General features: G+C 37.6%; 1 protein-coding gene across 2 annotated transcripts in view; it reads left to right on the forward strand.

The window, feature by feature from the left end:
* jakmip2 (janus kinase and microtubule interacting protein 2) overlaps positions 1–26,671 on the forward strand; it is a 52,850-nt gene that overhangs the window by 14,660 nt on the left and 11,519 nt on the right. For both annotated transcript variants that reach the window (XM_030153972.1, XM_030153973.1), the window contains exons 2-22: positions 5,758–6,007; positions 6,688–6,942; positions 7,187–7,429; positions 8,698–8,907; positions 10,368–10,466; positions 10,583–10,729; positions 10,844–10,984; positions 11,163–11,219; positions 11,302–11,424; positions 11,585–11,713; positions 14,061–14,144; positions 14,248–14,310; positions 14,427–14,525; positions 16,873–16,974; positions 17,459–17,512; positions 17,612–17,677; positions 17,783–17,851; positions 20,192–20,269; positions 20,486–20,536; positions 23,272–23,424; positions 23,508–23,573. In XM_030153972.1, the coding sequence (XP_030009832.1) occupies positions 5,879–6,007; positions 6,688–6,942; positions 7,187–7,429; positions 8,698–8,907; positions 10,368–10,466; positions 10,583–10,729; positions 10,844–10,984; positions 11,163–11,219; positions 11,302–11,424; positions 11,585–11,713; positions 14,061–14,144; positions 14,248–14,310; positions 14,427–14,525; positions 16,873–16,974; positions 17,459–17,512; positions 17,612–17,677; positions 17,783–17,851; positions 20,192–20,269; positions 20,486–20,536; positions 23,272–23,424; positions 23,508–23,573 (2,418 nt within the window). In that variant the 5' untranslated portion in view covers positions 5,758–5,878. The remainder of the gene's footprint in view (positions 1–5,757; positions 6,008–6,687; positions 6,943–7,186; positions 7,430–8,697; positions 8,908–10,367; positions 10,467–10,582; positions 10,730–10,843; positions 10,985–11,162; positions 11,220–11,301; positions 11,425–11,584; positions 11,714–14,060; positions 14,145–14,247; positions 14,311–14,426; positions 14,526–16,872; positions 16,975–17,458; positions 17,513–17,611; positions 17,678–17,782; positions 17,852–20,191; positions 20,270–20,485; positions 20,537–23,271; positions 23,425–23,507; positions 23,574–26,671) is intronic.

Consider the following 26,671-nt stretch of genomic DNA (forward strand, 5'->3'; position numbering starts at 1 on the left):
TGGTGGTCACTTACAGATGAGTATGACAGTTGCATGTTACATAACATGAAATAACCTAAGAGGAGCATAAGTGAAGGTTTACAGGACACCAGCAGCTTTATATAGAAGGTTTATCCCTGACAATAATAGACAACTATAATAATGATGTAACTCAGTTATACTTCTATATTGACTAGTTAAACCAAGGGTGATGTTTGCATTTTTAAAATTTTAATTAACGTAACTTTTTGGATCTTGCTTGGATCTTCACCTGGTCAGGAGGTTGGATTGATATCCAAGGAGTCAAAATGATGTTGCTAATTTACACTAAAAGTTTGGAGTGTGAAGTGTGCAGAAGCCAACTTTCATATTAACTAATTACATACTTTGCACTGAATTATTGTGAACTAGTGGTTTATGTCTTATTGCAGAAATTGTATAAAAATAAGGTATATTATAAATGTAAATTTTCTGATTCTTTCTATGTTGTTTCTTATTTACAAACCTACATAGCGCATCCATTTCCAAAGCCTGGGTTGAAGCCTTGCCTTCTCTACATTTATATTCAACATGTTAGTCAGTTTACTCTAGATAATATGTGTTGCTGAAATGTTGGTTAAATGATCAGTAACATGCATTTGTGAAGAGATTTGCTTATGTTTTCTAAATAAGATCTATTATCAGCTGGTTCAAAATGAAATAAAAGAAAGTGGCTGGTACTATATGAGATCATAGACTGTGATGACATTCAGTCTGATTGTTTTATATGTTACTGAGCAAATAAACACATTTCTATGACAGCTCTAATAATAAAAGAATATGGTGCTGAAGTCAAGTACTGTAGTAATTGAAATGCCTGTTGATCTGTGACATTTCAGTGCCATTTATCCTATTTATACTTTCATACTTAATCAAGAGAAGTACCTTAAGTATTTTTCTTGGTTTCTGTCTTGAAAAAGTCACAACAACACATCAGAGGGGAGTGCCTAGCTCATCTTTGTTTCAGCTGGTAACAGTTTTCACAGCAGAATTTGCAGTCCAGTGCTATAAACTGCTAGATCTTTGTGTTATTTTGTGTGTGTCTGTCAACCTGTGAGAAACGTGTAAAGAAACATCAATATGACTGCCACTGTAGTAAGTGTTCCTTCATTTATTGAGGATTTCTCTCTGGCCTGGTTCCAAACTGTCACAGCATCAGCTCATGTTGTTTCAGAAAGTCCTGACTCCACATTTCTGTAGACTTTTGTTTCTGTTTTAGGTTTATTCTTTTGCTGCTATATATGCACACTTCTTTCTACATTTATTGTTTAGTAGATTTTATTTAAAATAACTCTAAGTGTTAAGGAAATTAAATCAGCTTGTAAGACTGTCACTTAGCCCATTCTTCAGATGAATGTGCTGACAAAGAGTACTCTGTGTACAGGAAGTGATCCAAGAAAAGCTTTTTCATCAAAGCTTCCTTGGACATCTTCCATGAATAATGCTTAAAAAAGAGCAGCAGCACTATATAGGAACTACTGTTAACTCCCATGTGGATGAAACGTGATAACGGTGACTGCTTCATCTCTAATCTTCATCTCTAAGTCTTTTAAGCAATGTTATGTCATCCTTTCTGAGATTATAATGGACACCATCCAACTCCCTCTGAGTCATCATGAGGTGCATGTGTGTACACATTTTCATGCATAGTTCATCGTGAGTGTAGAGTTAAGCAACAAACCAGCCCTGCTTAGATCTACTAAAAGTGCTGATGGGAAAAATGCTGTCACTAAAAGATCTGGTATATTCAGCAATTATCTAGTCATTTAATCATAAATTAAGCATTGAATGACATCCAAGAGTTTTAGATTCAAACAGTCATACAGTTGATAAAAGGATAATATCAAAACAGTTTGCACATAAGCTGATGCATTTGATGTGTTTCTTCAGAAATATGTCTCCGTATAAAAACCATTAGAATACACTGATCGTCTTAAGTTCAGAACCCAAATTATTTTAATGATTGTGGAACGCATTGGAAATAACTAAAATGACTTTTCATTTCTCTTTTAGGAGTTTGCCTTAAAAATATTTTGGATGTTATTTATTTATGCTCTAACTCTCAACATTTTTGTACCTATATGATAAGGTTGTAATAATGTGTGTTATTTTTTTTTGTACATAAAAAAACATTAAATTTCACTGTGTGAAAGCCTACACACTCCTACATGAGTGTTAAAGACAAGACAGAAAACACACACATGCACACAGAAAATGCCACAGTTAACCTGAAGAAATGCCTTATCCTTTGTATTTAGCCTATGAGAATGGTATGTGTGATTGGGTTTAGGCATAAAAACTATTTTAGGATCAAGAAATTAAGTGCGAAAATAAGTAAGTTGCATGATGAATGTTAGAAGAATGCACACAATTGCTTCAGTTGGAAATGACTCGAGGTTAAGACTTCAGGGTCCATTTTGTACAGTTTGCTAGCAGAGCCTGTTTTGTGGTAGGAACTGCTTGTGTTTTCATGCTAACAATTAGTTACACTTTTGTCAGTTAACTGTTTCCAAGCAAATGAACGTCTCAGTCATCTCTTTCCATGAAAAAAGTCTCGATTTACTGACTTCTTTGTTGGGGGCTTGAGCTGTTTCATAAATCCTTACGCTCAGTCCCCACAGCCTAAATGTCTCTCTTCTTGTACTCTACAGCCACAGTGAGGAACAGATGCTACAGTTAGCAGATGTTTTGCTAGCACTAGCTGTCAGTTTTCCTTTGGTCCTCTGATTTTTTCATTTTGAACAGGTGCATTTATGATAATTCTCCTGTCAGTGTCCTTGACCACAGTGCTGATAAAGACCTAGAGTTGGTTCTTGGGTGCCTTCAATGGCAGCTCACTGCTCCTAATGTCTGCTATATGCTAATGCTAATGCTAGGTACTGTGTGTATTAGGATGAGTAAATGCATGGACTGAATTTCTCTACGGGCACAATAAAGTAAGTTAACCTTAACTTTTATGTTACTAGCCATAGTCATACAGTACAAAGCCCAACACAAACTTCATAGCACACACTGAAAACCCACAAATTAAAGAATTCAAATATTGTTATTTATATAGCGGGGGTCGGGCTGTTTCTGACCTGTGCATAGCCTACACCTGGGATTTCTTTCTATTTCTTTTTTTTTTTTTTTAAGGTTTTATAGCCTATTGACCAAGCAGACCGGACTTGTGGATTCTATTTGTGTTTGCTTCAATTGTAACTCTACAGTGAAACAAAGGACCAAATTCACCTTTTCCCTGTTACTGCAGTCACTTTGTAGGTCACTCTGTATGAATATCAACCACATTCCTTTGCATTCTATATAATGTCCAAGTGACTTTGGTTATACTCTAAATATTGTTGTAACATGTTCGTGGGGGTAGGACATAATATGATTAAAATGGACGAATTCTTAGGATATAGTATGAAAACATCAGACCTGCTGTATCCAACAATTTAATATCTGAAATATATTGCAGTATTGTAGCTATATGGTTATTTCTCTGCAATAAGTGAAGACCGTTTTTTTTTGCTACACAGGTGACTACATAACCAATATTAAAACTCCACCTCCCAGTTGTCTCTTTTCCCTAATTATTAGATAATTTGCAGTTGGTGAATAACACAAATTGACATGAAATGAATGAGCTTTGAATTCCATTTTGCAAACATTAATCCTGTTTACTGAATTTCTGCATGTAATGCTGATGCAGTATACTTCACTGTACATCTGCATGTCCCTGCATCATACTTGTTTTGAGTTGAAAGCTGAATAATGTGCTGTAATTTCCTAAATCACAATGACATTAATCAGAGGTGAGCTGTCCCATGAGGGAGTCTGCCAGACCTCTTCCATTTTTCCAAAATGGACCTTAAGTCATTATATTGTCTATTCAGAACCACAAAACCCCTGTAAGTGTTCATCCTTTACTGCTGCCTCAATCATTTTCCTTTGTTTTTAAATTTATTTTTTGTGTGGATCTGAACTAATATGTTAAAACTCCAAAGTCATACAGTAACATGAGTGGTCTGGCTGATCATTATGGCTGCAGGATTACTGTTGTAGTTGGGTAAGTCTGGTTAGTTTGAAGATCACTACAGGGTGTCAGTTCCCTGTGCTTTCCCCTACAGCACAGATGTCAAACTTCTGGGCCAAAACTGGCCCTCCAAGGTGTTCAATCCAGCCCATGGGATGAATTTGTGAAAACCAAAAATGACACTGTGAAGATGTTGACAATCAAGGATGTCAAAATAATTTTAATTCAGGGGCCACAGGCAACCTCATTTGATCTCAAGTGGGTCAGACCAGTTAAATACTATCATAATAACCTTTAAATAATGACAATTCCAAATTTTTCTCTTTGTTTTCATTTTTTAAAAAGTAAAATTACATGAGTAATGTTTACATTTACAAACTATCCTTTCACAAAAAATAAACAATGTGAAAAGATATGAACAACCTGAAACATCATAAGAGAAGTAAGTGCAATTTCAACAATATTCTGCCTGTTACTAGATGTTTTGTGCATTTATAGATCCACTGTAATCTTTAAATTGTATGGCACATGGGAAATAGATGAGTTGAGGCATAATGTTAAAATTTCATTTATTTTTCTTAGGAAATTTCAGGTTGTTCATGTTATTTACATTTTTAAGGAAACTTTACACATGTAAACCCTTTCATAATGTAATTTAACTTTTTTCACTGATGTTATTTTACTGGTCTGGCCCACTTCAGATCATATTGGGCTGAATGTGGCCCCTGAACTAAAATGAGTCTGACCCCCCTGGCCTATAGTGAACTGAAGGAAACGGGGAACTGGAAAAGCACAAAGTGAAGCGGTAAAAATATTTTAAATACAGTATCCACTTTAAGTGATATTGATTTCCCTAAATGGTAATTTTTAGGTGGTAAAGCAGTGCAAAACCCAAAGTAGCCCTCACAGAGCCTGTGATTCTAAACAGATGCCACATGAATGTCTGTCTTGCAATTAACCCTGAACAGACGGACCACGTGTCACACATGCACATTTGCCTCCTCAGACGCTCCTCACCCTTGTCTCAGCCTCTTCAAGAATGTGTTGCACTTTTCCACATCCTGCAGTGGGTGGAGTTAAACTTAGCGAGGGGTTAAAGTTACACTTTAAAGTCACTGTTACTTAATTAGTTCCGACAATGTGACTGAGTAAAATAGAGAAACATGTAACACTCGCTTTAAGCTCATCATCACAAAGTCTACATGGGTTGCATTTTTGCCTCCAGATGTTATTTTATTTTGATGCAATTTGACATTTGACGTAGTAAGGTCATTTCAGTGGTAGGTGCATGAATACTGTTTTGAAAGAGCTTTAGTCACATTGAGAAAGCAATCAGACTGCTTTTACATCATAGTCTTTGATTCTCTGATCTTTTAATTTTAATTAAATCATCTCTAATGGGCACTATCAGGATTCTGCCTCCATCTGTCAAGACATCGCACAATATTGAAGTTGTTTGACTTTAGACACAGACGCAGATTTTACATAGTTATCACTGTGAAAATTGACCATATCAGTTCTATCTGCAGGCCATGGTTTACAATCACACATTCTTTTCTCTTTCTATGTTTTACTCCCGGTGTTTAATCCTCTTGGCATTTGCCTGGCTGATTCCACATTATACCTGCTGATCATTTGTGCTGCCTTGTTTCCTCTATCGCTTAACAGTTAATACCTGGTCTCAGTTTGTCTCCTTCTGTCTCTCTCCCACTACCCTAAAGCCCTTGTGTCTAATAGGAGAATGAGGAAGAGGAGGAACTGGAAACCTTGGGAGCACCTTGGAAAGTTTTTGTAAAGTCTCAATGAAAGCATCCGAAGAGCCTCTCTGCAGTGTTTGACTCAATGGCCAAGAAAGGGCGTACGAAGGGCGAGAAGCCTGAAGCGCTCATCTCTTCCCTACAAGCAGCCAATGAAGATCTCAGGTCGAAGCTAACTGACATTCAGATAGAGCTACACCAAGAAAAATGCAAGGTATGACACTATTCAAAGAAAAACAAAGGATCTCATCTGTAACCTAATGCCTTCTACAGTATTGACTTAGTTCTATTTTTTTGTGGCCTGTCCTCTTATGTCCTTTTACCTTCCATTGTTTGATATACTTTGTAGTTCACTACGTAGATTTTAATTTCACCTTCAAATGAACGAGTACAGTCTTTTGGAGGATGTTTTGTAATCCAGCCAACAGACCAAGGCCCCACAGATCTACATTGTCAGTGACCCTTGATCTAAACAACGACCCATAATCATGCAGTATATACATGTACATGCATGTACAGCACAATATGTAATTACATGTTCTGCTGTGCGGAAAGTACTTAGTAAATGATAAACACTACAGACCCTGTAGGACAGTCAATTCACAGAGGAAACTAGAACGTATTGAGTTAATACACAACTCGACATGTTTGGTGTTTCTTTTTTGCAGTGTAGAGGGTACTTTACATGTCATGCATTACATACAAGTGGTCATGTTAAATATTGATGTTGTAAGTACTGAACATATTATGTTAGCTAGGCCATCACTTTTTTTTTGCTCTGTCATCACAGACAAAAAATTCTGTAACAAAATAAACTGCACAGATTAAAAAATATGAAATAATCTCCCCTTCTTTTAAATATTCATCATCCACCTGCTGTTGCTTTGCTTTAAGGTGAGCAAGTTGGAGCGCGACAAGGTGCAGGAGGTGAAGCGCGTGCGAGAGCAGGAGCAGCACCGTCACACTGCCATGTTAACGGAGCAGCGGGCCAAGTGGCACGAGGACAAGCAGAAAGAGCTCCAGGCTCTCAGGGAAAACCTGACACGGCAACATGAGCAGGAGCTGGCCCGCCATGCCAAAATTAAAGACCAAGAGAACCAGAGGCTCAAAGCTGCACTGAGCGCCATGCGTGATGGCAGCGGAGAGAAGGTAAGGTGAAGCTGGGGAAGAGAAGAAAAAATACAGCACCGAATAAAATATAGGCTTTGGGTTAAAACAGATACTGTTAAAATTCTGTGTTGATATAGGAGGGACATTGTACAAACATCCATTCAGAAGTGCTGTTGCCATCAATAGGCAGTCAAGCACACACTCTCAGTGACCTTGGAAAGCATTTATATTGGTATTCTGTCAAGCCACATTGACACACATTTGTTTTTATGTTCCTCTTCAGGTGCGTACTGCACTAACCCTGGAGGCCAAGGAAGAGGCCCGGCGATTCTTTGACCAGGAGAGAGTAAAGCTCCTCCAGGAGATAGCAGAGCTAAAGTCTACGAAGAAGCAGACTGACGAGGCTCTCAGTAACATGATCCAAGCTGACAAGATGAAGGCTGGTGATCTGCGGGTGGAGCACCAGCAGCACCAAGAGCAGATCTCAAAGATCAAGTGGGACTGTGAGAGGGACATCCGCAGACTGGTAGGCAAAACCACCCATTACCAACTAAATACCAAGAATAAGAATATGAAAAACAATGTTTTACTGAATGTTTGGGTTGAAGGTTTGATGTTTTTTTTGGTCACATCCCCTGATAGTGTGTGGTTATTTAGGAATGTGTGAGAAGACGGTCAAAAACATGATTTTTAGGGAATTATAATTTACTAAGACTTGAAAGCAGCACATTAGTAAATTAGTTTCCCCTTATATCAGCTGCTTCTGTACAAAAAGTTGCATACAGTTAGTATGTGTGTGGCTATAATCGTCAAGACACAATGTTAATAGATGTACTTAAACAGTAAATGTTTTGTGTCATAATGAATAGAAAGACTGCAAAATCCAATGGCTACTAACACAGTACTGTGGCCCGAAATATTGCTTTGTCTATTGCCACAGAGCCAATCAGATGTTAGCATTTGTAACAACATTTTTTTTGCCACAGAGCCAATCATGGACACTGTTCCATGAACTCATTAACATCTTCTTGCCACAATACTGTGGTGATATATGGCGTATGCGCTTCGTAAACACGACAACGAAATTTTGTCAATCTGCAAAACTTTAATGTTGTTTCAGACTTTCGTACACATGACACCGGTGTTGTCGGTGCCCTGAAATGGTATTTTTGGAGAACGGGTCCCAGAACAGAAAAACCTCACAACGCCACCCTCGTGTTGGATGGATAAGCATATGGATAAGCAAAACACCACTTTTTGGAAATGACAACGCTATAGTACCACGTGACCAGAAGAAGAAAACCTCATGCACATGTTTGCTGCATTTGTCTGTGATTGTAGTGTATCCTGCGGCTCTGTCTGTGTTTGTGTGCAGCGCCACATTTAGGTGTGGCATACGAATTACATCGTTTTAACCCAGTTTTCCTGTTTCCACCTGGATGCAGATATTTCTTGAAATGATATGTGTATGGACACAGAACTTTTAGAATCCACAAAAGAAAAATACCACGAGCGTTGTCGTCTGGACGTAGCTGGACTGGTCCCCTAGCCTTTTCCTGTAACCAGATAGGCACATGGCATGTGCGATGCTTATTGCCACAGTACTGTAGCAGCCGGATGACAGGTTACCAGTCTGCACATGATATAACGAGGGCACTGATTAGCTCTGTGGTAATAGACAAATGAGAAAGTTAGTCCCACAGTACTGTGGCAATAGCCACTTCGAAACAAAAAACATATCGTTCGCCCTTAGCAGTCTTTTAAATGTATGATTATTTTTTTATTCTGTCATAGGTTGATGAAATCAAATCTAAAGACCGTACCATCTTTGCTCTGGAGAAGGAACTCGAGTCAACAGCAGGGTTCTTGCAGAAGCTGCAGCTTCAGAAAGATGCCCTGGATGAGCAATTGTTCCTTGTCAAGGAGGCTGAATGTGGCCTTGGAAGTCCAAAAAGGGAGATCCCAGGGAGAGCAGGAGATGGAGCAGAGCACTGTGGAAGCCCAGTAAGTAAAACTACATCATTAAACTCTATGTACAGTGGTTTCATCCTACTGGATGTCATGTGTGAATATGATACAGAAATTGAACCTGGTCCATCAGGGTCTTGTGACCACTTGAAGGAAAATATTGTGATTATCACAGTTCAACTGTGTTAACCCATAATCCAACCAAGTAGTAGTTCTGACCACAAATAATGGGTGTGATACAGATATGACTGTTATGTGAAACAGGTACATGAGTGTTAGTGTTGTCCTGACTGACTGCCAAATATGGGGTATAGCCTCTCATTAAATTAAATTTATGCTATTGTTAAACTATGTCTCACAACTTGTGTTTCAAAATTCCTAATATCACTGAAGTCTTGCTTAAACCCCTTGTGCTAGTTTTGCGGCATTACTAAAGAGAACCAATAATAATTATGCTAGTATCATATGAGGAATCAGCACAAATTATATGAAAGAAAAAGATGTTTTTTAATAAGCTCTGGACTGGACTCCCGGTCAGTGCCATCATGTCTCACTGGTGACCGGGTCCACTCTGAGGCTTGTACAAGAAGGTGAAACAAATAGTCAGACTGTCCAAGCTAACGGTGCTGCTAACTAACACTTAGTTAACTGCAACCAAGTAATTTCATCCATTTGATAAATGCTTCACACACATTAGTGTTAAATAACCGTCATATCAAGTTTGTGTAATGTATAAATATGTTAATTGTCAGGTTAGCTGACAGACCATAATACCAAAGTAATGCTGCCCTTTGTTAATCTAGCTAAGGTATGTTAACAGGCTGTTTATGGTAACGAGTATTATTAAACTTTATAAAATGTGAATAATAGAATCTTCTGGCTTTTCTTGGTAGTTTGGTAAGTTCTTAACCACAACTACAGTAGAGCAGTGTGTCAACAAAAATGTTTTATTCAATAAACAAAAGCTCTGATTGTCTGACGACTTCTCCCCTCAAAACAGCTACATTCTTAAGTACGAATAAGTTTTAGCCTCGATATAATGGAAATGGATGAGTTATAGTAAAAGAATCACTCCACATTCTGCTTTGAGCATAAGGAAGGAAGGAAAGAAATAAGGGAATAAGGAAATAAGGGAATCAGCTGTAGAGACAGAAATGTTCCTCTAGGTTGCAAACAAGTTTATTTTGACTAAGTTGGTGATTTTAAAAACATGCCGGTCTACAGGGATTGACTGCCTTATAGAGTCAGCCTCAAGTGGCAAATTGAATAAATGCACTTCACTATAACCCTAACCACCTGATTGGAATCACTTTACAAGAACAGTGGTTGATCACATAACTAGTTATTGATTCAACAGAATTAGTCTGAGTCTGGCTTAGATCAGCTCCAGATGTAAAGAGTCATGAGATAACTTTTGTTATGATGTGGTGCTATATAAATAAAATTTGATTGATTGATTAATTGATTGATAAACAATTGTGTTCTGTTTGTTCAAGGATCTGAGGAGAAACCAGAGGCGCATTGCTGAGCTCAACTCAACTATACGTAAATTAGAAGACCGCAACTCACTGCTGGTGGATGAGAGGAATGAACTGGTATGACCAAATGTCTCCATCGCTCCTTTTCCTCTCCCAACTTCTGTCTCCACATACTTTAATTTTCTACATGTCTTTTTATTTAATGTAACCCTGCGGTCCTTTCTTACCTCCAGCTGAAGCGAGTTAGAGAGTCGGAAAAGCAGTGCAAGCCCCTGCTGGACAAGAACAAGCTGCTAAATAAAAGGAACGATGACTTGACCCAGGCCATCCAGAAGCTGGAGGAGAAACTTAAAAGTCTGGCCAAGGAGAACCTTGAGATGGTCAGATCCAAGTGGCATAAGCATAAGATTTAGCATTCTTTTGGGTTCTTATCGAGATGAATTGGTTCAGTGGCAGATGTAGTGATCTTTGTACATTGTGCTGTGTGTCTGCAGAAGGAGAAGATCAGCTCCCACCCCCCATTAAAGAAGCTTAAGTCTCTAAATGACCTGGACCAGGCTCATGATGACCAGGAAATAGCCTTTCTCAAGCTTCAGGTCCTGGAGCAACAAAGCATGATTGATGAGCTGACAAGGGTGTGTATTTTTTTTCCTTTTGTCTTATACTTTTTCAGTCTTTGAGCTTATATTTGACATTTTCATTGTACTCATAGTATTTTAACATTATTTGACAAGACAGAAAAAATGTTAGGTATGCTGAATAGTGCAGTATATTGTTGCCATGGTTCAACTTTTTTTTAAAAATCTCTTTCAGGATCGAGAAAAACTTCTTAGAAAGAAAAGGCATAAAAGAAGCTCCAGGCCGATTAAGGTACAGTGCTTCTATTTGTTGGTGTTATCATCATGCAAAAGCAAATTACATAAGTTAATGTCAGATCTCTTCTTCTGTGCAGAGACACATTGTAGTAGACACTTTCTTTGGATATGATGAAGAGTCTATGGACTCTGAGACATCGTCAGTGGCTTCATTTCGGATGGACCGAACTCCAGCTACTCCCGATGAAGACCTGGAGGAGGTGAATGGTTTTACTGTGACGGTCATCACACAGAGACATTTGTGTTTCCATTCAATTTAATTTGCCTTACGATTCCATCAAAATCTTTGACTCACATCCCAGTTGACAAATTAGCCGGGATACAGTTCTAACCTTTGACCTCAAAATGTTTCTTGAACAGGGCATAGCCAATGAGGAGTCGGAGCTGCGTTTCCGTCAGCTGACCAGGGAATACCAGGCTTTACAGCGAGCGTATGCCCTGCTGCAGGAACAGAAAGGAGGTATACTGGATGCTGAGATGGAGGCCAAGGTACAAAAACACACAAAGAGAAAATTATCCAATTATGCCGTCACTTAGTATTGTTTCAACTGAAGTTCCAGATGGTATGTTATTAGGACCACTTAAGAAGTGAAAAAATATAGTTTAAAAAATTTAAAAGGAAGAAATAGAAATCATAATGTCTTAAATGACCAGTAGGAATGTATTAAAGGATTAATTAGTAGATTAACCTCTCTTTTTTTCTTTAATCTTGTTGTTATTTTGCCTCCATTCTTTTTTTTTTCTTTTTTTTTTTTTTTTTTGCAATTTTTGTAGCTATATATGATCTTGCAGTTAAAGTCATGTGCGTACATCCTGTGTCCTCTTATTGGGTGGGGCACCCATTATCCAAAGGGTACAGCCTGGAAATGTCCCAAACACAGCAAAAATAGAGGATAGTAAGAACAAAGAGGCTGAGGGCAGTGGCTGTGCAGATAAATTCACCACTTAGATTTTAGTGACTCATAAGACTTTCAATTAATGAGTGAAAGGAATTAATTTTATATGAGTCTTTATGGGTATGTTTAGGTCTGTCCTGCATAGTATGACTTCAAAATTCACTTACTGTTTGTATTATTTTCTCACCTATTTGTGCATCAGCGTACTCTCACCTCATGAGCAGCAGAGGTTCATTAAATGCATGTTTTTGACTGTAACTTCCTGTTTTAGTACTTGACAAAGGTTTGCATAGTAATTCTGAGCCCATGTGGTTCTATCAGTTATACAAAAATGAACGATTATGTAGTGATTATGTAGTGTCATCAGGGTAGCTGTGGCCTTGAGGGTTTGAGAAGCAGCTTGTGATTGAGCAAGGCATTTAACCTCTGATTTGCTCCTGATATGGCAGCCCACTGCTCCTAGTCCACAGAATGTGGTGTGTTAAGCTAGTGATGCATTAACAGTAGAGGATCAATTGATTATGCATGACAAATAATCAGAGGGATCAGAAATCACAGTTTTCATCTTAGGCTTCACCCTTGCCCTTTACACCATGAAATACATCAGATTCCTTGTATCTTTTAAGGCCCATTCATGTTCGCTTTATGTACACAAATAGGTATGTTCGTTTCAAATGGTGTCAAGCATCACTACCTCCATACTCAGATCCGTCCATTGCGTTGGACACTCTTAATTAACTTACTCGCTGAATACCATGAAGAAAATTAAAGTTTTTTGAAATGAAGAAGAAGAAAATCAAAAATAACAAACATGGCAATGACAGAGGACATATTTCTAATGTGGATACTAATGTTGATATTGAGAAGGGTAGTTGTCAGAAATATGTTGGTAGTTTTTTACTAACTCACACAGCTGCTCTTTGAGAAGTTCTGCCATTTCTGAAATTATTTTCTTCAGATCTCAACACTGCCTCCACGGTTCTCAGTGGTACTGCTCCATATTCTCCATCAGGATTCAAATCTGCAAACTAAATGGGCTTTTAGATCTGTTCTGCACCGTAGAGGCTGAAATGTCATAATCCTTTCCTGTCTCTCTTTAAGGAACATTGTTTGGAAACATTTTCCTAATCTTCTCCCATATTTAGGACAAATTGGTGATCTTTGGCCTATCTTTATTCCTAAAGGACTAGACCCTTCTTGGATGTTGCTTTCATACCAAATCATGTTCACAATCATCCGTCCACATTACAGTGTTCTTTAATTATTACCCACGCTGATGAGTCAGGCAGTGGGTGGGGTGGTCGGTACTGTCTGTTTCCGTGTTTGTGATTATGTTTGTTCCTGAACAAACAGAGTCAAAATGATCAAACTCAGCAGTAATGAAGACCCTGAGGTCAGAGATCCATGTTAAAGGTCATAGGATCAAATCAGTTTAAACCCCTGTAAACTATCTGTCAACAGTTTTTAGAGTCAGTAACTCATTTACATTTTATTGCATGTCTCTGGTTATACGGATACAACTACATATGATGTGTCTTTTTACAAAACAGAATTCTATGTGGGGAGTGAATGTACTGTATATTTACAAATGAAATTAATATGAGGTGGCAAAACAAGAAATATGTTATGTTATGCAAAATACATAGCATAATATTTTAATTAGCTTATTCCATACTGTTCCTTCTTTGGGGTTGTTTTCCACTTACTGACATATGTTATAGGGTTGTTAAAATGATGTCCAAGAACAGTCATGGTTCTTTGATATGAGAACAACAACTTTTTTTCTTTACTTGTACTTGTTTTTAACTCTGAGAGGTTAGTTTCAGTTTACGTTAAGGCTCATACAATGTATTTGTAGTTTCATTTTAACAGGCTGTTTGACGACTGGTTGGTATTTTTCATTCATTTGCCAATGGATTATTGCTTTGCTCATGTTTCAGGCTCATGAACAGCTCCAAGCAGACGTTCTCAGGTATAAAGCCAAAATAGAGGACTTGGAGAAGGAGCTCACCCTAAAGGGACAGGTGCGAAACATGTTGTCACAGAACAAACCTGTGAAAAATAATAATACTTTTTATTTGAATCAACTAGCTCTGTGTAATATTAAGGGTTTCCTTCTCTTTCCAGGACTCCAAATGGGTAGAAGAAAAGCAGCTGTTCTTACGAAGGAACCAGGAGTTATTGGAAAAGGTTCGCCCGCAAAAGAATTTCTAGTGGAACATTTTGACTGAAGTTGTTTTGAAATATGTTGTTACCAAAGTAAAGACTTAGCCATAGCCCTTTATGATCTCTGTGTGGTTTTCCAGGTGGAGAAGATGGAGGCAGAGTGCAGTCGGGCTCAGCAGGAGCTTCAAGACTCCAAAGACCAGAACGAGCTCTTAGAGTTCAGGATACTGGAGCTTGAAGTGAGTCACAATCATCATCTGACCAAAGTTATCAGACCAGCCAGGTTTCATCTGAGGTGAACCCAAATAGAGACTGAGTAGACCAAAATCTGACCTCATGGATGTTACATACTACTGGATAAACTGAGGAGACAAGTACGGTGTTGAGTAAGATCAAGAGGTGTGAGTCCAGATGATGTTACTAGCCCTTTAGGCACCAGAGTTTGTTTCTTTTTTTTTTAAATACATATTTGATTTTGATGTCAAGATTTCAAAAAGCTGTCTGTTCATTCAGTTATATTGTTTTTGTTGCAATATTGTGACTTTGGCGCTTAAAGGGTTAACCCTTTATTGAACTCTAGAGAAGCATTTTACTAACATAGCCCAGAAAGAAATCTAAGTTGATTTCTTTTTTGTAAAATCCTGCCGACATGTCCATCACACAACTCCTTTTGGACAGTTTAGGTGCAGTATCATATAAACTTTCCACCTTTGTTACTTTGGTTTTTCATCGACTTCTTCAGAGAGAGCAATAACTGGTTACCACAGTAAAAAAAAAAACAAAAAACATAACTTTGGAATGACAGGGTGGAATAATAGAAAAAGACAAAGAGAGGAATTGACGTTTGACAGGTTTTTACTAAATAAGAGACTCAGAATGTACATCAATAAGAGATTTAGGATGTTGAACATGAACTGTGAACTGGAACACACTGAACAACAATGATTTGAAGTTTGGCCTAGTAGTTTTTGTTTTGGGCTCTTTTTTTCTAAATAAGTCCAGCTGCTTTTTGGCACCTGGTTGAACTCCAAAAAGCAGTTACACAGTTAAAACTTGATTAAAACACAATAAATAAATAAATAAATAAAGGACAATCATGACAACACAACAAACAACAGTCCAAACAAAAAAACAACAAGAAAAACGGTGTAAAAAAAAAAGCCTAAACCATCTTATTTTTATACTAAGTTGGTCTCACTCACTCACTCTGTGTTTTGCCCCCTATTCCATAGGCGGTGGGGAGTGCACTGAGCATGCTCAGATCTCTATGGAGAGCACAAGGTCTATTCTATCAGCATGTTGTGAAATTTTTCCTATTATGAAAACGGTTGAGTGTTTATGAATATTTGAAATAAATCATACATTCAGACTGCTCACCACTGACACGACAGGGGTTAAAGGGTTAAACATCAGTGAGAGTACATTACAGGATTTAGCATCAAATAAGAGAAAGTAACTCCCAAACATTTACACACACATTGATTTAGATGATCAAAGGTGAAAATGTTTACACACTAGGCATCTCCTGTTGGCAGCCAACTGGTCTGTCTGTCTGTTGCTGAATAACCAGCTGACAGCAGCCTTTGTGTGCAGACTGTGCTGCAGTGCAGATGCTACAACAAGATTGGGGTTGAGTTGCCACCTAGTGAACAAAGAGAAGAACAGACCACACACAAGAACTGGTACAATAAAGCAGTGATAGTGACTTCATAAAGATAAGGAGATTAAGAGCTGAAAACCAAACAAAATGACTGAATCCCATGTTCTGTTAATAGTGAAGTTCACATCCTCTTGCATGTTAAAGTATATTTTCTTCAGTGAATTAAATGACCACATGGCAAAAAGCCCAGTTTTTATCGTATTTTATGTTTGGAAAATAAAAGGTACACACTCATATTTGATTCTGTTTCTTCAGTTGTTGAAAACCTGAGTGCAAATTTATGATCAAGCAAGTAAATACAAACTGTCTTGATTCATGTCCTCTGGATAGGTTTTCTGGTCCACGTCAGACTTTTCTTAGTTAAAACCATGTCTATGTGACCCAAATATCTCTTCTTTATACATCAGAGTGCTTTTATATCCTCTTCACTGTCATGTTTACTCTCCTCCATTCATATAAATTGGGTTGGTGTTCAGATAAACACAAAGCATGGTCCAAGTGATGACAAATTTTGCAGCAAAGAGTGTGAAAAAAAATGATAGCATTAAACAAAAAGTCTTATATATCATTATTTAAACTTCAGTGTAACCTGAATGTAAACCTAATCTATAAAAAAAAAAAAAAAAAAGGAAAAGGAGAGAGGTAAAAAAAACAGTGCCCAGAGTTCAAACTGCAAAAAAATACATTACTTTGAAAACAATACAATTAAATTAAAAAAAAAAAAAAAAAAGATTTCTTTAACTAAAGCATTAATAATAGTTTCAGCAGTTGCAGGTTCAGAACACACTGATGTAGCAGGTAACAGTCAATAAAAGTCGATAAAGAATACAAATTCTGTTTAATTCAGGAGTCATATGAATAACTGACTGTGGTATAATTTTTAAAGAAGTGCCTCAGTCCTGATGCTTGACTTTTTGTTCTTGTAGGAACGTGAGAGGAGGTCCCCTCCATTTAATCACTTACGGATGCATCCCTTCTCTGAAGGTGTCAGCGCTCTACAAATCTACTGCATGAAGGAAGGGGTCAAGGTAAGCAGCCAGAACAAACCCAAGGACTATAGCATTTATTTACAAGTACAAAAGTTGCAGCAAGTATTTGCGTATTACATACCATTAAAGATCTATTAAAGAGTCCACAGTGCAAATTTGTTTCAATCTTGTACACCATGAACCATTAACATTGGGAAAGTAAGCTGATTTTAATACAATTTTATCTTCATTTTAGTTTTTGCTGCATTATTTATTGTACTTTTCAGTTTTTATGGTTTTAAATAAAGTAACTAACAATAACCATGATCCTGAATTGGTAACTTTTTCATTAAAATCAATATAAATACAAACTGAACGCTGTTAGCATTCTAAAAATATTTATACTTGAAAATATGGAAATATTCCAAGCGACCAAATGCATATCAAGTCTTCTCAATGTTTAACAAGAGATGAAAAGAAAACCTCAATGTACTAAAATCCAAATTTGCATGTTTCTTTGAACTTTTTTTTTTGATCTTCACAGGATGTATGCATACCAGATCTCATCAAACTTCTGGATATCCTCGGTGACAACGGGGTAATTTATACAGAACATTACAGCACAGAGTAACAAAAATTATACTTAAACATACACGTGTACAGTAATGTATTAAAAACTGATTTCCTGTCCATGTAGAATTTAAGAAACGAGGAGCAGGTGGCCATTATTCAAGCCAGCACTGTGTTGTCATTGGCAGAAAAGGTAAGTCTGGAGAACATAACATTATATGTGGCTTAGTTTGAATTGAGCTTCAGGCTGATGAATTGAGCTTCAGGCTGATGTTTTGTGGTTTTTGTTGCCCTCTAGTGGATCCAGCAGATTGAGGGGACAGAGGCGGCGCTGCACCAGAAGATGATGGACCTGGAGATAGAGATGGTGAGGAACGGCCGCCATTAACACAAATAAAATAGTGTTTTCATTAATGCTGTGATGCGTGAATTATATGGTTTTCAGTTTTTTTTAGCAGGGTAGCTCTGATAAACATCTAAAGATGATCAGTACAGTCGGTTCACCCTGTTACCCAGTATGCCCAAAACTACTTCAGTAGATAGAAATGCACACAATAGATAAAAAAATACACAATTAAATATACACCCACCTCCAGCAGCTGGAGGAGGGGGAGCTGTCATGTGGAAGTAGTCTACACAATAGAGTCTGACAGATTCCTGACAGTAATTGGTCATTTTGGATGTGATTCTATTCACCTCACATCTGCACTCACTCAGATGTGATCACGATTCAGATATGATCATGGTATTCCTCCTCTCTTTCATGTACCTTCTTTTTAATTTCACCTTGTGTATATCATATATTATGTTTATGTTTATGCATTTGGCAGACGCTTTTTTCCAAAGTGGCTTACAGGGGAAAACCAATCAAATCACTCAATCAATCAAATTTTATTTATATAGCACCAGATCACAAAAAGTTATCTCGTGACACTTTATATATAGAGTTGGTCAAAACCAGACTCTAAGCCAATTTACAGAAACCCAACAGAATCCTCCAGGAGCAAACACTTGTGACTGGTGACAGTGTATATATTACTTGTACATTTCCAGTATATGCTGTACATATTTCTTCTATCCATATTATAGATTTGGTATTTTGTGTATTTTAGTAGTTGTTGTCATTTTTTATGTTATCAGTATTTTTTGGTACAATTTGTGTGATATTTTTATAGTCTTTTTTTTTTACGCGTTAAGTGTTTTTGTTGCTAAAGAGAAACAGAGCTGCTAAACTAATTTTCATTGTTCCTGTAACAGTGACAATAAAGCTCTGTTCTATTCTATTCTATTCTATTCTATTCTATTCTATTCTGCTCTAGTCTGTTCTGTTCTGTTGTGTTCTAATCTGTGCTATTCTATTCTATGCTATTCTCTATTCTGTTCTGTTCTATTCTATTCTGTTGTGTCCTGTTCTATTCTGTTCTATTTTGTTCCATTCTATTCTTTTGTGCTCTATTCTATGCTATTCTGTTCTATTCTATTCTGTTCTGTTCTATTCTGTTGTATTCTGTGCTATTCTGTTCTGCTGTATTTTGTTCCATTCTATTCTGTTCTGTTCTATTCTATTCTGTTGTACTCTGTGCTATTCTATTCTATTCTATTCTATTCTATTCTATTCTATTCTATTCTATTCTATTCCATTGTGTTGTGATATGTTCTATTCTATTTTGTTCTGTTGTGTTTTATTCTATTTTATTCTATTCTATTCTAAATATGTGCATGGTATTCTTCCTATCTGTCTTTGATGAACACTATTCTTTTTTGTATTTATCATCATATCGTATTTGCAGGTCATAGTGCCCTAAAATGACTGCTTTCTGTTCTCATTTGCATATTCCACACTGTCGCTGCTTTTTCTGCTTTAAGGTTTTATGAAAATGAAAACACAATGCAGGGGTCAGCGTGAAAATAATGAAGAACACAGACAAATACTGTGCAAAGTCACACTGACTTTTTGTCCCTGTGTTTTGCTGATTTGTATTGTCTCTAAAAAGAGCTGCTTATTTATAACAAGCGTTTTACTTTATATATGATATTGTTGTGACATATGGATTCAGTTTTGTCCTGTCCTCCGTATAAGGTAAAGAAACTACTACAATACAACCATGAAACCATGGAAGAATTGTGTTATAGATTAAACTAAACTGCCTCCAATCAGGCATTTAAATCAAGTATTTATCCTTTTCTCTTTCTATGTACTTTCTCACTGTCCTAAAAAAGAGACTACTACCTCAAGAAGTAATTGTCACTCCTAACTTTTTACTTGCATTTTTCAAATAAATAAGTTTCACCCTGTTTGGAGATTTGATCGATGATGTTTGTTCAACGAGACAAAGTGAAAACAGGAAAAAAAAAATCTGTTTATTTTAAGAATATTCACTCAGTAAAAGTCAGTCACTCAAAGATCTACATCAAACTCAAAATTTTCCATCCTTTTATGTCATCATAGTTCTAATAGCATTTAATAAAACACTAAACTAGTATGTGTTCCTAGTTCAACATGTCACCACACTGACAGAAGGATGAAAATGAAAATAGTTTTGTTTTTTTTTCTGACAATTATGCTACATGAAAACAGTACCCCATACCCATAACCCATGTACAGTATTTTTTTTTATTGATGTTACAAGTTCTTCCATAGCTACAAGGCAAAAACATATAAAACTTGTCCTTGTTTCATACCTAAACACCCACTTATCTTTCACAGGAAATGTTCTGTAAACAAAAAGGATACCTAGAAGAAGAGCTGGACTACAGGAAACAGGCCCTGGACCAGGCCTACATGGTAAGTAGGCCCAGTTCAGACTTAGATTGGGCAATTTATACATAGAAGGTTTAAAGTAAGATTAACTGACATGTTTAAATATGTAGTTTTGATTGAGTGGTGCTTTGTGTTAAGCATAAACCTCCAGGGGTCAATGTTAAGTTCTTAACTGTCATCTTTGTAAGTCTTTGTATTTCACTAGAGGTAATAACAGTTACTTTCATTTTCTCTCAACAGCAAATCCAGGAGTTGGAAGCAACATTGTACAATGCCCTGCAGCAAGACAAGGTTCACACACACACACACACACACACACACACACACACACACACACACACACACACACACACACACACACACATATATAGATAAAACCTGCAAAACAAACATTTCAAAGAACACCTCAAGGATTTTTCTAGAAATCCTTTAATGCACAGGTGTCAAACACATTTTAGTTCAGGAGCCACATCCAGCTGAATATGATCTGAAGTGGGTAATAATGAGCAGTGAAAAAAATACAGTTACTGTTGGAAAATGTTTACATCTACAAAGTAACCTTTAAGAAAATGCAAATAACATGAACAGCCATGAACGACCTGAAATGTATTACAAAAAATAAGTGCATATTTTAGCAATCTTATTCCTCAGTTTATCACTTACACATGTGCATTACAACTAGTGGATCTACAAACGCACAGAACATTTAGTAACAGGCAGAATATTAGTAAAATTAGACTAATTTCTCTGAAGACATTTTAGGTTATTTATATTTGTTCAGGTTATTCAGATTTTTTGTGAAAGGATAGTTTGTAAATGAAAACATTTTCATGTAATTTTACTTTTTTTAGTACTCAAACACAGAGATAAATTTGGAGTTGTCATTATTTATAGGTTAGTATTTTCCTGGTCTGACTCCCTTGAGACTGAAGGGGTCTGTATGTGGAACTTGAACTAAAATTATTTTGATGCCACTTTGACCAAAACCATCTGCTGACATAAATTGTTTAACACCTGTCAATTCACTAATCCTATCAATACATATAAATAATTGGTGTAAAATACAGTTTGTTACCTTTTCATGGTCATCAGATATGACCCATTTGGACGTTCAGAGGCTCCATGGTGAACGTGGAAACATATCATTTTCTACAACACCGATTCAGCAGTAAAACCCATGCACTGCAAAAAAGAAAAAGTTGGGAAAACGTAAAATATCAAGGCAACGTGATGCAAGAAATTTTTGAGTTTTCTTCACTACAATGTTCTCATTGTCCCAACTTTCTTTTCTAAGTTATGAAAGTTGATTCAACTATTAATCACTTGTCGTTACAACTTAAAACTGTAAGTTAAAACAAATATTTATTTTATTAGTACAAAAAACTTGACTGAATTAAACAAACATTTCTGCTTTATAAAAACATCAAGTTAGAACAACTCACAACATTACATTATCCATTCAAAAAATCTTGCTTTCTTTTGTCAAAGGAACATATCATTATTAAAGATGAGAGATAGGCCTTCCTTTAGAACAGAGGCAGGCAAATCCAGTCCTTGGGGGCTGGTATCCTGCATGTTTTGGAGGTTTACTTCTTCCAGGTGTGCTAAGGAGGAAAGCCTCTAAAACATGCAGGATATCAGCTTTTAAGGACTAGATTTGAACACCACTGCTTTAAGAGAATCTCTTTGGGAGGAGTTGGGATTTCCACACTAGTATGAGCAAAGCCACTCTGACTCAGGGTGTTTTCAGATGGTCGCTCCAGGAACAGGTGTTCTGAGTGTTGGGACCTTTGACCCCATTGATGGAAGAGGCTTTGGCACACCTGTGTGGCCTGATTGCCTGTATGATGTTCTAAGTAGGCACCATGACAGAGGGGAATGAATAAGACTGTCGCAATGACCCCCCTGCCTGGTCCAACTGACCAGCCCTTTTGAGTTGAAGAGCAAATATAAGTGGACATAACTAAATGGGGTTGTAAGGTTTTGCAGTGTATTTAAATAAAGGAAAATGTATGTTGCTGTAATTATATTTGAAAAATGCTCAATAAATAGATATTGAATAAAACAAAGCACAACTGAATGTTATCTGAAATCTTATTTATTTTGTGCCAAGAGGTCCCTTCTTAGGCTGGTACAGTTTCAGTACACTGTAAAAACCATGTTTCCCTCTTCTACCACACCTGACAGTCGTTATCAGGCTGCAGAGCTTGATGATAGGATTATCATTTGAATCAGGTGTGTTGGAAGAGGGATCCATGTAAAACATGCAGGATAGTGGCTCTCCATGACCAGGGTTGGTGACCCCCGGTCTAGTTCAAACTTGTTCAGACCATGTGTGCATGCACACGCCAGTCATCTATGGGGTTTCCCACTGGTTCCCAACTTGGCTCAAAAAAATCTTCTCAAAAGTTGATAATCTTTTTTGTGCTGTTTAGAAAATCTTAGTTAGGATAACAATGAGAGAAATTTTCAGGGCAGACAAATTTTTGTAGATTGTAAATGGGAAGCTTTATTTCTGAGTCAGTTTAATTTGAAAACTTTAATGAAATCAACAATTACTAGTTATCGTTTTTACAGTGTGGAGTTTGATAAACGACAGTGGATGGAGACAATAGGTTTTATGTTCAGTTAATGATATCTTTGCTGGAAAAGTTTCTCTGTTTCTGATATAATAACCCTCAGCTTTAATCTGAGCTTTTTATGAACATCTACATGATCAGTGAATTAAATAAAGGAAAATGCCAGATTTTTACTGATAAAATGCAAAATACAGAAGATAATTTTTTAATAAATGGTGATAAATCACTTAAGAAAGGTTAAATTCAGAGAATAATTAATTAGGGAACTGCCATAAAAGTAGCACTGGGTGTTTATGGGTTAATAGTTAAAAATTCCATGGGCTGGAGTGGACCCTTTGGTAGGCCAGTGTTGGCCCGCGGGCCGTATGTTTGACACCCCTACTTAAATGAGTCGATTAAAGAGATCCTTAAGGTGTGATGGTATGAACTGCTTGTAATGTTCCTCAGGTGATAAAGTACGGTGAACCTCTGGATGAGCTCCAAAGGGATGAGCTGCGTACGGCAGTGGAGAAGCTCCGGAGGCAGATGCTGAGGAAGAGTCGAGAATACGACTGTCAGATCCTCCAGGAGAGGATGGAGCTGCTGCACCAGGCTCACCAGGTCTGTAAGCCCCCCCCCATCAAACACAACACCTCCACATTCATTCAACACAGTCTTTACCTTTTCATTCTTTATGTTTACAGAGAATTCGTGACCTTGAAGATAAGACAGAAATCCAGAGGAGGCAGATTAAAGATCTGGAGGAGAAGGTACGAGAGCAAGGCAAAGAAATATAATGGCTGGTTGAATGCACTACGAAACAGTTTCTCCTCATCATCATCATCCACAGTTTGTTAAAATCCTTTGGCATTAGTGTCAAACATGTGTTGGTTCAGGGGACACATTCAGTCCAATTTGATCTCAAACTGACCAGAGCAGTAAAATGATAACATATTAACCTATAAATAACTAGAAGCACTCGGAGAGCGCAGACCTCCGCCAAGGCTGATCAGTGGCCTCCCCCGTGGGCCCCCCCACCCCCGATCACCACCAAAATTTAATCATTTCTTTCTTATCCCATTTCCAACAAACCCTGAAAATTTCATCCAAATCTGTTCATAACTTTTTGAGTTATGTTGCACACTAACAGACAGACAAACAAACAAACAAACAAACAAACAAACAAACCCTGGCAAAAACATAACCTCCTTGGCGGAGGTAATAACAACTCCAAGCTTTTGTATGTGTTTTAATGCAAAAAAGTAAAATTAAATTATAAAAAACTTAAAATTTCTAAAGAAAAACAAGTGTAATTTTAATAATATTGTGCCTCAAATGATCAATTATACATGTACATTATAGCTTACAGACCACAGTGGATCTACAGACACAGAACATTTAGAAACAGGCAGAATATTGTTCAAATTTTGGAGTCTGGAATTTGGAACTAAAATGAGTTTGACACTTTTATTGGTTATTATATTCAGTGTAGTTTTTGTTCTTTGTAAATTCATCCTGTGGGCCAGATTGGATGGTGGGCCGGTTTTGGCCCACGAGTCATATGTTTGACACCACTAGTGTCAACAGCAAGGTGGTAACAAGCTAATAGTATGATTTTAAAAATAAAATAAAATAAAAAAGGTAATAAGTAATAGCCTGCTAAAAAACCTGGTCTTTAGAGTACATATAGGAGTAATATTAGAAGTCTTATATTATTTTCAAGTTAATGTCGACATTAATGGTAATAAAAGTCCAGAGGGCTATGGTTTAGAGTTATTTCAGAACAACCAAGGGACACAGTTATGTACAACAGGTGGCTTACTGCTTTTAGAAAATGTTTGCCACATATAACAAGTAAGGGCTCAAAAAAAATGTATGTACATCAATAAAAAGGTAATATTAACAACAAAAACAGCAACATTTAGCAGCAAAATACAGTCACAGCTTACTCAGTGACTCATAATGTTAATTATAAGTATTTTTCTTGATATTGTATGAATTATGCAGTTGTAGTGTTAAGTTCTATTATAGTCGCATTTTGCTAACACTCTGGAAAGGTGCATTATTAATTGCTAGAATTAAAAAATTAGGATAACTCCCCCGTTTCCTCCCTTGCTGTTGTCAAACCATCAGTGAGAATACATGGATGATTCACCTTTCAACCTGTTACTGGCAGACAATTAACTGTACCGATCTAAGCACATCTTCAGTTTCACCATTTTTTTTTTTTAATCTCTATAAGGAAGGGTGTCTATTGACCCTCATTACATTTTAAACATGGTATGACAGGAACACTTTGACAGAATGTTCTAAACTTTGGTGCAAACATTTGCTTGAACCCGAGGATGAACTGAGAGTTTGGTGGCTGAAGGACAAAGGCCACTGTGAGCTCATGTCTGTCCATTTAATTCAGCCTGGAATACCTCCAGGCAAATTCTTCAAATTTAACACAAACACTTACTTGGCCTGAGGAATAAAGCGAAGGTCAAGGTCATTGTGATTAGAGTAGTTATGACTCAAAAATAGTTTTCACATGTCACTAAAATTACAGTTCTTAACCCTTTCAGTATTGCAACAAGCAACATAAATGAAGGAACCAGACAGCTTTTTGAAATCTTGATATCAAATTTAATGTATTTTGAAAAAAAAAAAACGGCTGGTGCCTAAAGAGTTAATATCTTCGTCCTTTACACCGTCCCTGTCTTATCTTTGTTTACTTCAACATTCACATTCACACCAAAGTCAGACATGTCAGACGTTTATCTAACACAAAGTAACACTGATGTTTTACAGTCGTGTGTGTGTGTTTATCGAATGCTTTGAACAAGATATCGTTGGGTTACGGTGTAACCCTGGTTCTCTGAGAATAGAGAATATCTCTCCACTACATATAGAATATATGTTATGGGATTTACTGACATCCCCGCAGCTGACGTGAAAACTTCTTTAAGACACACCACGCCTACCGTGGCTTCCCCTGCGCCCTATAAATAGACCCAGCTGCGCAGGGAACAGCTGATTCTCTGATTTGAATGGGTCCCGAGCGGCCTCGATGTGGAGAGATATTCTCTATTCTCAGAGAACCAGGGTTACACCGTAACCCAACGTTCTCTATCGCATGAGAATATCTCTCCACTACATATAGAATATATGTTATGGGCTCTGTAAGACACACCGTGAGGGTCCCAAGGAGACAGAGCAGACACCGCTCCAATAGCGACCCCATGAGGTAGTATCGAATGAGACGTCACCACCCCGAGTGCACATAATTTACAGTGTGTACAAAATCACCACAGAACTATATACAGAACGTACGCCTATAAGGTGGCGACACCGCAAGACGCTATGTGCCACCACCAGCTGTACGTGATCCTTGCATACCCAACCCTGCCAGACGCAGGGGCTGGGTACAAGGAAGAGGCCACTCAGATGGCTCGCACTCTGCAAGGCCACTGACTTGGATCTTGACATCACCCTGGCCAGTCGACCTCGGGCCTGGCCAGGGGCACAGTGAATCAATGTTTAGGTTGACATGGCCCCCAGCACACGCTCCCCAAAGGAGGTACTGGTGGCCACATTCAAACTATAAAATCTGGCAAAAGCATTTGGCGTAGCCCATGTGGCTGCTGCGCACACGTCTGAGAGGGCAGCTCCCTGCCACAAGGCCCAGGAGGTGGATACGCCTCGTGTAGAGTGCGCTTTCACTCCCTCTGGCGCCGGCTCACCTGTCTCACTGTACGCTCAGTGGACAGCCTCCACCACCCAGTGAGAAAGCCTAGCCTTAGACACCGGCTCTCCCCGACGCTGAGGCTGGAAACAGATGAACAGCTGATCAGTTTTCCTGAATGCAGCTGTCCATTGAATATAA

The sequence above is a fragment of the Sphaeramia orbicularis genome, chromosome 14, assembly GCF_902148855.1.
Source record: "Sphaeramia orbicularis chromosome 14, fSphaOr1.1, whole genome shotgun sequence".
NCBI classification, from domain to species: Eukaryota; Metazoa; Chordata; class Actinopteri; order Kurtiformes; family Apogonidae; genus Sphaeramia; species Sphaeramia orbicularis.